This window comes from Adiantum capillus-veneris, chromosome 29 (assembly GCF_014529385.1).
Source record: "Adiantum capillus-veneris isolate H3 chromosome 29, ASM1452938v2, whole genome shotgun sequence".
NCBI lineage: Eukaryota > Viridiplantae > Streptophyta > Polypodiopsida > Polypodiales > Pteridaceae > Adiantum > Adiantum capillus-veneris.
Window position 1 is genome coordinate 72,403,545 of NC_140959.1, and position 13,344 is coordinate 72,416,888.

The 13,344-nt window shown below is 41.5% G+C and overlaps 1 protein-coding gene across 1 annotated transcript; it reads left to right on the forward strand.

Annotated features, from left to right (window-relative positions):
- Positions 1–923: 923 nt before the first annotated feature.
- Positions 924–1,469, forward strand: LOC147419393 (uncharacterized). Its single transcript, XM_086506169.1, has one exon. The coding sequence runs from the start codon at positions 924–926 to the stop codon at positions 1,467–1,469; it is 546 nt and encodes a 181-aa protein (XP_086362295.1).
- The last annotated feature ends 11,875 nt before the right edge of the window (positions 1,470–13,344 follow it).

Genomic DNA, 13,344 nt, shown 5'->3' on the forward strand with positions numbered 1-13,344 from the left:
GGATGCACATTAGTTTGCAAGGGGATGTTTGCAATGTCAAAAGATTGGACAACCTACTTCCATGGATAGGATGCAGGATCACCCAGTTTTACCACTTGAACCATTTCAAAAGTGGGGATTGAATTTTGTTGGGCCAATATCACCGAAAGCTAGCAGAACAGGAGCAAGATACATTTTGGTTGCAACAGACTATGCTACCAAATGGGTGGAAACAGTATCTTTGAGGGATAATAAAGCAGCAAGTGTTGCTAGATTTTTGTATACAAATATTATGAGGAGATTTGGATGTCCCATTGAGTTGATGTCAGATCAGGGTGTGCATTTTTTGAATTCAGTAATTGCAGAGTTGATAGCTACACATATGATTTTGCACAAGAAGTCAACCCCATATCATCCACAGGCTAATGGTCAAGCTAAGAGTACAAACAAGGTGCTAGTGAGAATTCTAAAAAAAATTGACTCAGAAAATAGAAAGGATTGGGATGACAAATTGGATTCAGCTTTATGGTCGTTTCGTACAGCATATAAGGTTGCCACAGGGATGACACCTTTCAAATTGGTTTATGGGATTGAGGATGTTGTTCCAATGGAGTATGTGATTCCAAGTCTGAGATTGGCAGTTCAACATAGGCTGAGTCCTGAGGATTTTGTGTTGCATAGACAGAGGGAGTTGTTGAAGCTAGACGAGGATCGGATTCATAGTGCATATGCAGTGGATATTGGACAAAAGAGACGACAAGCTTGGATGGCAAGGCAGGTTAAGTTCAAAACTGAAGTTGTACAATTCCAAGTTGGGACCACACCCAGGAAAACTGAAGTTAAGATACTTTGGGCCTTATCAAATTGTAGAAGAATTAGGACAAGGAACATTCAGATTGAGGGATGTTGGTACACCTGTTGTGAAAGCGGTTAATGGTTTTCGGATGAAGAAATTTTATGGCAAGGTTCCTGAGATTCCGAGATGGATGGTAAACAAGGCTGAGGAAATTGGAGTGAAATGGCTACAACCAGTGTTGGAGTTCAAGGCGGACTCTTTGGGGAGCACAGACTTCCATACAGTGTCTAGCACTGGGTTCAGGTTGCAGAAGGTGGTTGGATTTTGTTTTGACAAAAGTGCGGTATTGGATAAAATCCGTAGCGGAATTACCTTGGATGGTATTGTCCAGGGGTTATTTCATAGAGTAGGTCACCAGTTTACGACGCTGAATGTTTTTAAGAGAGATTCACTTGAACTGAGTGGTCCAATCAACACACGTGTGCGGGGAATTAAGACGCACTTTCAGAATAAGGACCATCATGGGGTGGTCAGCGCCCGATTTGAGGTTAAAGGCCACACTCATTTTGCATGCATGTACCCCACGTTCGTCGTCAAAGGAGCTTTACCACTATTCGTGCGTTACCTATCGCCTGTGACGCCATGTCTTTTGAAAGCTTCAGAAAATATGCAGCGCCTAAACAGCAGGAGCTAGGTGACGAAGAGATGACGCAGACCCGATCAATGAAGATGGCCATGGAGGAGTTGTTACGACCCCGCAGAGAAAGTATTCAAAGCATGGAGGACATTGAGGGGGTAGAATTCGGTGGAGATGATGCTGTGGAGGAGATGGAGGTCGACGAGATGTTTGATGTTCATGATCGTGATACTGAGGTATGGATGCACCAGGTTGGCCTTTATGAGTATGCATGCTTACCATGGACTCTTTGGGAGAAGAATGAATTTGCAAAGTCGCAACTTTTCCACCTTAGGGAAAATGCTGGCAGTATCATGGAGGGAAAGGATATTTCCCCAAAGTTGGTGGCCGAGGTTTTCAAGGTTGCTCACAATCCTTTGTATAAGGCAAAGAAAGTGATAGATGCAATGATGAGGTCCAAATATGGGCACCCAGAAGGCAGTAGGGCTTATTATACGGTGTGGAATTGTGGCAAACTCCATAGTACTCACTTATTTTGGTATTTGGATAGGGTTTGTTTGTTGGCAAAAACCGCATATATGTCCAAAGAGGCGTTTGCTCCAATTCATCATGCAAAGCGAGGGTAGAAGGTGGATTGGGCATCCTTCATTTTTGACAGGATGCACCTTTCAGAACCAAGGGATAAAAGGAGGTCACCGTCTGTTTCCAAGGTAGCTCCTTATTTGCAGTCGATTTTCTCCTATGTGCTGTAGGTACCTCTCACACCCACACCACCGAGTTTTGTTAAGAGTCCAGATGTGCAGAGTTTGGGTGAAGCAAAGCGTCGGAAGTTGGATTGGGATATGCCTTAGTGGGGACAGGTTTAAATCTGCATCGGGCCCAAGAAGTAAGTTAGCAGCTAGCACATATGAAAAGGTGCAGTCATTAGGGAAGGTCACTCTTTTCCCTTCTAGGATAGGATTGCAAAAGGTCGACACCAAGAGTCGTACCATAACTCTGTTTTCTCAGAAAGTTGGCGAGGGTTCAGGGGAACAGACCCCACTGACACAGGCCTTTAAAACAACCCCTTTTGCTAAACCTCCAAGTGTTAAAGTGGATGGGGTGTTCTGAGTTCAACATGTTGTTCAGAGTTTGTCGGACTTGAATCGATTTATCTATGATCCTCACCCTCGAGATGCAAAAGGCAGAGGGGGAACGTATTGATAGCTTGGAGTGTGAAGTCAGTCAGCTGCAGAGCCGGGTGGATGAAGTATTGAAGGAGAAAACATTATTACAGGAGGAGTTAGCTCGGGTCAACGCGGATATGCGTAATCGGATTTCTGAGATGGCAGGAATTGCACAAGAGTTTCAGATATGGGCTGATGGGGTTAAGTAGGCCACAGAGAATCAGTTTCATGAAGTGGAGGATAAGATTACACATCTTATTGCAGATAACAATTTCTTGATGAATAGGTTAACTCCATTGGTGGATCTGGAGAGGGCCACTTTGGATGGCCAGGGTGTCACAGGGGTTTTGATTTCTAATGCAGATGTGGATGTTTTGAAGAAAGAGGTGTTTGATTACACCAAGGAATTGTGGCACCAAGCAGTAGGGCTTTTTCAAGAACACATGGCGAAGCCAATTTTGATAGATACAAGTCGTGGTTTGAAGCTTAGAGAGAGCATAAGGTCCGTGAGGAGAATGTCGCGCTGCGTGAGCGGAATGTTGAGTTGGAAATGCAATTGGAATCAATCCACAAGCAGCTGATGGAGCAGAAGACTAGTGTTCAAAAGGAACCAAAGCTGAAAATGTGCAGGAACAACATGAGGGTAGCATGGAGATAGTAGCAGAAGGTTCACTTCTTGTGGTTCAGGTGGATGCAGAACCGCTGGCAGTACAGTTCCCTGTGGTAGAGGATGCAATTGTTGTAGTGGAGGAGAAGCAGGGACTGGATGCAGAAAATCAAAGTGGCTGAACATGGATCAAGGGATCATGGGTCCAAGGTCAACCTATGGCTCAAGCCACCTGGCTGTGACAAGTGTTAAGGCTACATCTCGGCGGAGTAGGATTTTGACTTTAAAAGTGACTATGTAATTAACCTTAATATGGGGTGTGTTTTTTGGGATCTTAAGTGTAGGGATGTTTTATTTTATGTCAAGGAGTGTTCGGCAATAGGCAGTTTTTCAGTTATTACGATGATGAAGAAGATGTAATGGCAGATTCCTATGGGATTAAGAAAGTGAAAAATTTTTGGTCAACATTGTTTTCTTTTCTCTCATTCTATATTCTCATCAATGTCTTATTCTAAATGCATAAAGGAAGCAGTGAGTCTTCTCAGAGTCTGTTTGCAAGTTGGTACTGAAGTTTGTAGCAATGGTGGAATTTTGTGAAGGTCAGAGTGTTTGTCAGAGTAGGATGATGTTTAAATGAGAGGGAGAAGGACAATAATACATTCAATATGGCAACTCGTATCATAAAGAAAATATCTTCATCCCTGGGGACAAACTATCATCACACATCTCATTCTACTCTAACCATGCTCGAGTAGACATCCTTGATGGTTCTCTTTTCAAAAAAAAATCGTGTAACTTGTGATCCTCTGGAAGATGTGCTCGATGACCTTCATAGATTTTCTTCTTGAGTGAGGGTGTCCAATGTGCATTAAGCTAGGGCCACATGTGACGCATGCTTTGTATCTGCTTGTCTAGAGCCCTGCATATATACACATGACAATAAATCCACATGAGAAAAACAAAGGTTTATAGTGTTTGAATTTGAGTATCACCTGAGCATTCTGTTAGTCCGGGATTGTCATGCATGGTCCACCTCAGAATGCCTGTGATCAAGGCATTGTGTTGACCTATGTGTCAGCTCATATCCACCACTTCTATGCCAAGACACAATTGTTATAGCTCTTCCAATAGTGGATGAAGATACACATCCATATTCTTCACTTCACCGCCCTAACACAATCAAGCTTAGAAATAGGTGCCCCTTCTTGATAGCCAACCACGGGGGAATGTTGTAGTTCACCATGACAACTGGCCAAACACTGTATATGTTGAGCGGTCAGGGGCGGGCAACAAGTAGAGCGGCCTCTAAACACCCTTCGAGGCTCCCGTGCTGCTCAATTAGGGTTGGGGCAGGCACAATCAGAGACAACAACAACCCACAGCTAGAAACCAAACAAGAAAAGGGGCATCACCTAGTTGTAGATGCGAACTAGGACGCACGTGATATCTCCTTGTACTCAAACGCACAAAGAGAGGGGAATGCAAGATAGCCACACACACCAAACACAAACATTCACCACGCCAGAGAGAGTTTTAAGTGCACAAATCAACTTGAGCAACTCATTCTTAGCCTTAAAGACTAGATGCACACAAAGCTTGATGAGAAATAGAGAGACAACACAAACTTGACCTTGTTGCCAATACACAAATTGTCTTAGGGTCACGGGAGCCCTCTCACCGAGCACCCTCTTACAATTGAAAGTTTTGGCAAACAATTCAACAAGCCCTCAAACCACCAAGCATAAAATGGCACAACAAACTTCAAGGACAATATACCTTCAACCACCTGATGAGCCAACTTATCAAGTCAATTTGGAGAGAAGAGTCGTAGTTGCAGCATACAATTGCACCCAAAACTATCAATCTTTTTTATGGACAAGAGTAGGCTACAAGTGTGATTGCAGAGTATAGTATCACTCCACTCCTCTAGATGGAATTAGTAACGTCAAGCTTCTCCATGCACCTATGTGTAGTGATGGAATAGAGCACTCACAATGCACACACTCTACACAACTAGGCTTGAAGAGTGGTGTGTTATGTGTTGAGAATGGTGTGGTGTAGTGTGATCATGGGATGATTTACAAGGGAGAGAAGGGCTCTATTTATAGGTTTTAGAAGCCCCGATTAGGATTAGGCCTAATCAAGTTTATTTGAAGGAATAAAAGATTATGCATTTTTTACTTTTTTTTTAATGAGGGTGGGTTTCTCTTGTCCTTTGAGTCACATGGATGTGGGCTCAAGGGAAGAGAATTATTGAGGATGATAGGAGAGAGGATTGAGTGAATAATTTGGGAGTGCCTTCTCTAGTAGAGGGTGCATTTTACAATAAGGTTAGTGGTTAGTAGTTAGTAATTATCACTAAAATATATTTACAAAATCATTCACCAAATGGTGAGATATATGATAAGAAAAGTTAGAGAAGGGATGAGCTTGTAAAGAGAGGTTGAAGCCTTGGAGAAGTTGACATTCACCTCTTTACAGCATCGGAAGAAGAAGCAGTCAGCGTGGCGAAGCAGCGCGTGTCGATGAAGCTATGTTATTTCAAACCTTGGAAAATTCATGATAAAAGCCTTCATTTGCAGAGATTATCCTTGGATTTTTGCTGATTTTTTGAAGTTCTTTACAAAGCTGAAGAGAGTATGGTAATATGGACATATATGTAGAGAGAAAGGGGGACACATAGGGTGTAGAAATGGAGGATGAAGGCTATGGAGGTGTGATAGATGTGGCAATGGTGAAGAGGGTGAATTAGGACATAGGAGTTGTAGGTTTGGGAGTGGGAAGGAGAGGAAGGAGTGTGTGTGAAAGAGGAAAATGATAAAGTGGAAGAGGGAGTGTGGCTGCATAGCATGGGCAAACTGGGGTCCACCAATAAAATCATAGGTCACAGCTCGTAGCTCAAAAAAATATGAAAAAAGTTGAGGTGAAATTTCAGCTCACGAACTACAACTTTTGTTTGTATTACCTTTTCAAATTCTGGGAGCATGTGATCTTTAAAAATTCAGCCAAACCGACTGTTTTTTCCACTGCACAAGGTCCTTGTGAGGTCCTTCTTTGGATGATTCTTTTGAATACCTCCAAGAGTGAGCTCTCCATGGTGCATGCATGCATGCCACATATCCTTGACCTTATTTGGTAGGTCTATAATTGAAGCTATTGTTGAGATCATGATATAAGTGAATAGTACAACTAAGAAAATCAAATATTGAGGGGTCTAAAAAAATATATACATGTCAAATATAAATAATATAGGTGGAAAAAATATAAAGGGGTCAAAATAAATCTCTCTCATTATAAGTCTACCTTAAAAAGATGAATATTTTTGGTGTTCTAATTTATGAGAGTAAAAGAGAATAGATGTAGAAAGGAAAAAATCACAACAGTGAAAAAATATACACATAAATAAAACTAGTTTTTTTGGATTTTTGTTGGGATGGAGTTACACCAAAAATAAGAGAAGCTTGCATGAAATTATTTTTATATGGAATAAAGAGTATGAAAAATGGTAAGAAAAAATATGGTAATGATGAGTCAATGTGCATAGCATAAATAACACACACCTAAGTATAAATATTTCAATAAATACCAAAATAATTATGAAAAATCATTTTCTTTAGGCCCTATATACAATAAAATATTTACACACAAATGGGTCATAATATGCTTATATTATATATATATATATATATATATCTATATATATATATATATATATTGGCTCAACTAGCCCAGTGACTAGCTAATTGAGGATTTTTAAGAAGATAAGGGAAAAGTCCCCTAACTCACACACGCCTATGTTCAGTGAAATGGTAGGCATAACCACAGTGTTTGAGTGATTTGGCAGGGTGAGGTAGCTTACTATGGCAATTATGGAAAGCTGAAAAACGGCTATCATTAGCCCTCCCCCAGGATGATGGTATGTTCATGTACTATCATAGAGCATCTCTTCCAACGAGAGTGCTTCAGAGTCCTTGACGAGATCTTCATTGTTTGGCCCCTCAGAATTTTGGCTGGAGTTACACTCATGCTTCATGTAACAATACTTACATGAGACAGCTGCCCTTTGACACATCTTTGGTAGATCCTTTAGTAGAAGGCGACTCAAATAGGGCTTCAAGCGATAACCATTTACCTTCCTAGAGTGCTCTTTCCCATTCAAGTCCATAAGTTGATAGTAACTTGAATTGAAAGCCTTCTTAACTATGTATGGCCCCTGCCATCTAGTTTCAAATTTGGCATCAAAACGATTATTGAACCGATTGTCATACCTTAGCACAAGATCTCCTTCATTGATGCCTTTGTCCTTTAGTTTCTTGTCAAGCTTCTCCTTCGCCTACATAGCTTTCCTTTTGTAGCACTCGTATGCTGCTTCTCTTTTCCACTCAAGCTCAGCTAAGGTAAGAAGTCGATCCATCCATGCTTCTTGATCATCTTGTGTTGCTTTGCCATGAAGTCGCATTGTTGGAATGTTGAGCTCAATTGGTTGTAAAGCCTCTTGACCATAGACCAAGTGAAATGGTGTGAACTACGTGGCTTCTCTATATGTGGTTCGATATGCCCACAAGGCACCATCCAAGAAGTCCTCCCACAACTTTGTCTTGTTTTTCACCATCTCTCTAATAATGCCTGCAATGACACCATTATCTTTTTCTACCAGACCATTGGATTGGGGATAGTAGGGTGTACTATGATGATGTAGAATGTGAAGTTCTTCACAGACTTCTGTAAGCAAGCCCTTTCTAAACCCTGGACCATTATCAGAAATAATCTCCAAAGGTGTGCCAAATCTACAACAAATGTGAGTGTAGACAAATTTGCTCACTGTCCTCTCATTTACCTTTGCCACACTTTGTGCTTCTACCCATCTCGTCATGTAGTCTATGGCCACCAAGATATACGATTTCCCATTTTTAGTCCTAGGCAATAGACCCATAGCATCAATGCCCCATTTTTCAAATGAACCATTTGCAAGGACTAGCTGACGTGGACCATGTAACAGACGCTTGTTTCCATTAATCTGACAATTGTGACAGCTTTTACACCAATGTTGAACATCAATGTGCAAGCTTGGCCAAACATATCCGGCAAGCAAAATCTTTTTTGCAGTGAGTTCCTGTGCAAAATGACCACCACACGCTTTCTCATGCAAACCTTTTAGAATGGCTGGGATTTCCTCAATAGTTGGTACTCTTGTGCACACTTGATCCTTTCCTCTTTGATAAAGGGATCGTTCTAGAAAGAGATACGCGCTTGCCTTTTTCACGAGTCTCCTCTTTTGAGCCTTCGTGAAGTCTTGTGGAAACTCACCCTCCAAAATGTAGCTAATAATGGGAGTCAATGACTCCAATCCCTGGTATCTCGGTTGCTTGACAGTGGCTGCCACCATGATGACCTGCACTTCTTTCTCAACACATGTAACTTCTTGTTGTGCAAGTAAATCGGCATCTTTATTCTATTTCCTAGGAATATGATATAGTTGCACTTCTTCAAATTGATTAAACAGCATACGAATGGCATGAACTTTTGTTCTTAAGCTTTCATTCTTGCATGTCCAAATGCCTAAAATTTGCTTCACAATGAGAAGTGCATCCCCTTTTACCATGAGACGTTGTATACCTTGGCCAATGCATATCTTTAAACCATGAAGTAGTGTGTCATATTCTGCTTCATTGTTGCTAGTTGAACCTGGTAGATTGACCTTCTCTTGCATGACCACCTCCCCAGTTGGGTTGAGCAATACTAGCCCTCCCCCTGCTTTTCCTGTGGCTCGTCGAAAAGCTCCATCAAAGAACAAGGTAAAAGCATAAGGAATACTTTTAGGTGGTGGCAATGGTAGGGTCTTTACTTCAAGCACCTTAATCTCCTTCTCATGTACCCTATAAGTAAGGATCCCTGCCAATTTTTCACGCACACTATCTTTTACTTTGAAAGAGTATTGAAACTCTTGTAATTCCATAATCCACTTTGAGATCCTAGTGCTAAGATTCATTTGAGATGACACTCAAGGAAACAAATTTTCAGCAGTAAGAATAACAAAAGGTTTTGGTAGCAAGTAGGATCTAAACTTTCTCACCGCAAACATGAGAGAAAGCAGCATGAGTTCTGCCTCCGTGTAGCCTCTCTCCAAAGCATTCATGACCCTACTAGCAAAGTAGATGGGTCGCATCCTGGTACTGTGGGGATCTTGTTGTAATAAAACTGCACCAATTGTTTCCTTCCCAACACTAGAGCTAACAAAGAAGGTGTACTCCCAACAAGGAGGCATGAGTGTTGGTAGCTCTGACAAAATGACTTTAATGTTACAAAAGTACTCTTCAAGCTCATAAGACCATGCAAATTCTACTTGTTGTGTCAACTTTTGCAAAGGATGAAGCAACTCCAAAGCTAAGTGAATAAAGCGTGACATATACTTCACCTTTTGAATGAATGAGATGACCTCTTTGAGATTCTTGGGTGATGGGAGCTCAATAAGAGCCTTTGCCTTTGAAGGATCCACCTCAATTCCTTTATAGGAAACCTTGTGACCAAGCAAGATCACTTCATCCTCACCTATGTGACACTTGTCGGGGTTGAGTTGATCTCCCATGTCGTAGAGCTTCTTTAAACCTTCTTCTACCCTTTGTGATTTTGAGCTATAAATGCAAAAATCATCAATAAAAACCCTAATGGACTTTCCCAAGAATGCTTGAAACACCATGTTCATGAAGCGTTGGAAAGTTGCAGGAGCATTTGTCAGTCCAAATGGCATGACTCTAAAAGCATAACAACCCCAAGGAGTGATGATGGTTGTTTTCAACTGATCTTACAATGCGATACCTATTTGAAAGTAACCCGAGTAGCCATCACACACAGTGTACTTCTCATGACCAGCTACCTCATTTAGTATCTCATCTTGAAATGGGAGGGGAAAGTGATCTCTTTTTGTTGCCTCATTGAGCGGACGGTAATCCACACACACCCTCCACTTGCCATTTTTCTTAGGAGTGACAACAACGGGAGAGACCCACTCTGAATTCTCCACTGGATAAATGAAACCTGCTGCTAGAAGCTTTCTTACTTCCTTGAGTAAAGCCTGCTCCTTGATGACTCCTAGCCTTCGTAGCTTCTGAGCCTTAGGTGTGGCCTCTGGCTTCAACTCAATTTTGTGTTGAACAGCATCTACTCCATGCACATCGGTGTAGTCTTTAGCAAAAAGCCTAGGAAATTTCCTTAGCACACATTTGAGCTCCTCTCTTTCATCCTTTGTAAGTGTTGTAGATAACATACCTTCTAGCATTCTTTCATCTTCCACTTTTTGGTTTTCTTGGGAACCTACCTCTTCCAAACCTAGGCAAGAGGTCTCCTGGTTGTTTGGCTTAAACCTTACCCCCATGACTTCGATGGAAGACTCCTCTTCAGTGATGCTGCCGCTACTTTCTCCTTCTGAAGTGCTATAGGTCCAGCCTTCCTCTGTCTCACTTTGAGATGATTCTTCATGGAGCTCCTCTTGGCGTTGCTCCTTCATGTCAAAGACAACCTTCTTATGATTTTCATTCCTGCAAATTAGCTTTCCACTCTCCCAATCCCGCAAAGCTCGCATTTTCATTAGCCATGGTCTCCCTAGGATAAATGGGTAACCATTTCCTTTGGTAGACATAACATAAAAATCCACTGCCTTCTTAATGCCAAAGGCCTCTACAAAAACATTTTTACAAATCCCTACACACCTAGCTTTTCTATTGTTTTCCATCTTGACTTTAATTTCAGGTGTCTCATGGATGTGCATGCCTAGTTTTTGCATGAGTCCCTCTGTCATGATACAAATTTGTGCACCCCTGTGCGCTCCTTGCCGCACTGTCGAAGCAAGGGACTTGCCAATACACCGTGTGCGAGCCACAAATGGCTCCAAGCACACAACAAGCCTAAACTAGCAAGCTCAAGAAAGCAAAGGGTGTGTCACTCACCGCTCTACGCTCGCCTTCGTGGTGGATTCCTCGCCGCGATGAAGAAGAAGCTGCAGTCGTGCCGCGCTCAACCGCCTCGCCGCCGTCGTGCCTTCGTAATGCTCGATCGCACACACACTCTCCCTCTCTCTCTCTCTCTCTCTCTCTCTCTCTCTCTCTATCACACACACACACACACACACACACAAGGAGGTGAAGAAGAAGAAGATGGAGATGGAGATGGAGCAAGAGCACTCTTCTATTGCACAAATGAGAGAATGAGTAAAAATTAGGTTTAGTTGGCTTTTATATGAGCTCACCCCATTCACACTTGGGCGCCCATGCTTAGCCAACTAATCCCTTGAATGTCCCAGTTAGAGTGCGCCTCTCATCGGCGATCACTCTTATCCTTTTCCTATTGGTCCGACAAGCCCGGTACCTGACTCTAAATAATACAACGTTTATAGATCATAGGGTGTCCGTGTGCCGTGAGGGTTAACATGCCCCCCTTCCTGATGTAGATTCCGTCCTCGGAAGCTATTGAGTTGAAGCTGGTTCGTCGAGGTGGAAGAGCATTTGAGATGAATGTCCTTCGCCTTCTTCAGTCACTGCAAAATCAAACAACATGGGCACAGTAATTGCATTTTCATAAGTGATTAAAAAGCATGTGCAGTTTTAGGTAGACAAATTGATTGGTAAAAGAATTTCAAACAATTTGTCAGCAATGAACATTAAATTGCAATGTAATCAAATGCATAAACAGATGTAAAGGTAAAAAATTAAACAAGTCCGGGGTCGCTAATTTGACGGTCGAAAGGCACTAGAGATCGAATATTAATACCATGGGTAAGTTTCTTAATTTTCAGTGGTCAATTAAGTTGTTTAATCGCGAGAGCCAAGTATTCATGTTCGAGGGCTGACTAGAGGCTATATCTAGAAGACCTTGTAGTTAAGCTACCATAAAAGGAATTTCTCATGAAATCATTGCCTGACTGATTACTTTTTCTTTGACCCCCCAAAGTCTTTTCACAGTGATTCAATTATGATGTGTGTGCTTATTTTCTATGCCTTGGGTTTTTTGCTTTTCAAGGAAAAGCGCCCACATTGGGAACCTCTAGGGCTCTAGTACCATAGGCGATACATGTGAGTGAAGTACCAATTTAAGCAGGGATTTCTCTTCCAGCGTAAAATTTTTCATTTGTGGCACTTTGATTTTTTGTTTGTTCATTTTCAGCATTTTAATTTTGTAACTTTGGGGGGTCATATAACACTGTTACCCTCCCCAGGCTCATCACATTAGTAAACTCCCTTTATAATACTTAAGCTAAAGGTCAATAGGGTTAAGCCCACTAGAAAGCCCTAGTACATTTCATACAATGCTGCCTAAATCGGATTAAGAACCTAAGTAACCATTGTTTATTAGGAAGGCATTCCCCATGGTATTAAGAGAAGATTTCTAATACCTAGCTTGGTCAAACTAGCTTAGTCAGACTGATTGAGTTTTAAACCTACACAAGTGATTATGACAAAACATTACATTGAATTAAATGTTTGATACTAAGCCAATGCGCTGAATATTATGCTACCAATCACAATCAAAGCAGACAAACATGGATGCAAAAAGATAACGGCAATGCTAATGGACAAGAAACACCTGTTTGTGTTGATGGTCGCGCTTGATTTGAAGAGTGAGTCGAGATAAAGATTCCATGAAGTTCCAAATCCTATCAATAGCAACACGCTCCTGTACACACTAGGAAACAAAAGAAATACCTCCAGGAGGCACATTAGTAGAAAAAGAGATCTTTGCTAATCACTCAACTCTAAAACAGAAACACTCCTATCGTACTAATCTTACCTACCCTCCATCACTCAAGTGATGAGGATCAAAGGTGTTTTATGGCATAGGTTTCTGTTTCACTGTACCAGATGTGACATGTGTAGGTCTGAGTCAATGTTTTGACTTTTATTGCACATACTCGTTTGCTAATTTCTCTTGCTCTTTATTTTTTTGTTTTTTGTGAGTATAAAGCTTTATATGTACATTCCCTAAGATCGGAGATTAAGAGGTCAGGGAGAAAGGTTGAGAGGGAAACAAATGAATGATGACTGTCAGCAAACACTCCCCCCTTCCTTGGGTGGATCATACCATTTGAAATGAGCTTGTCACCCTTTGAAACCAATTGTTCCAGTTGGTAATAGGTGAGGATTTTTGCCAGTAGTTTTCTATTACCCTA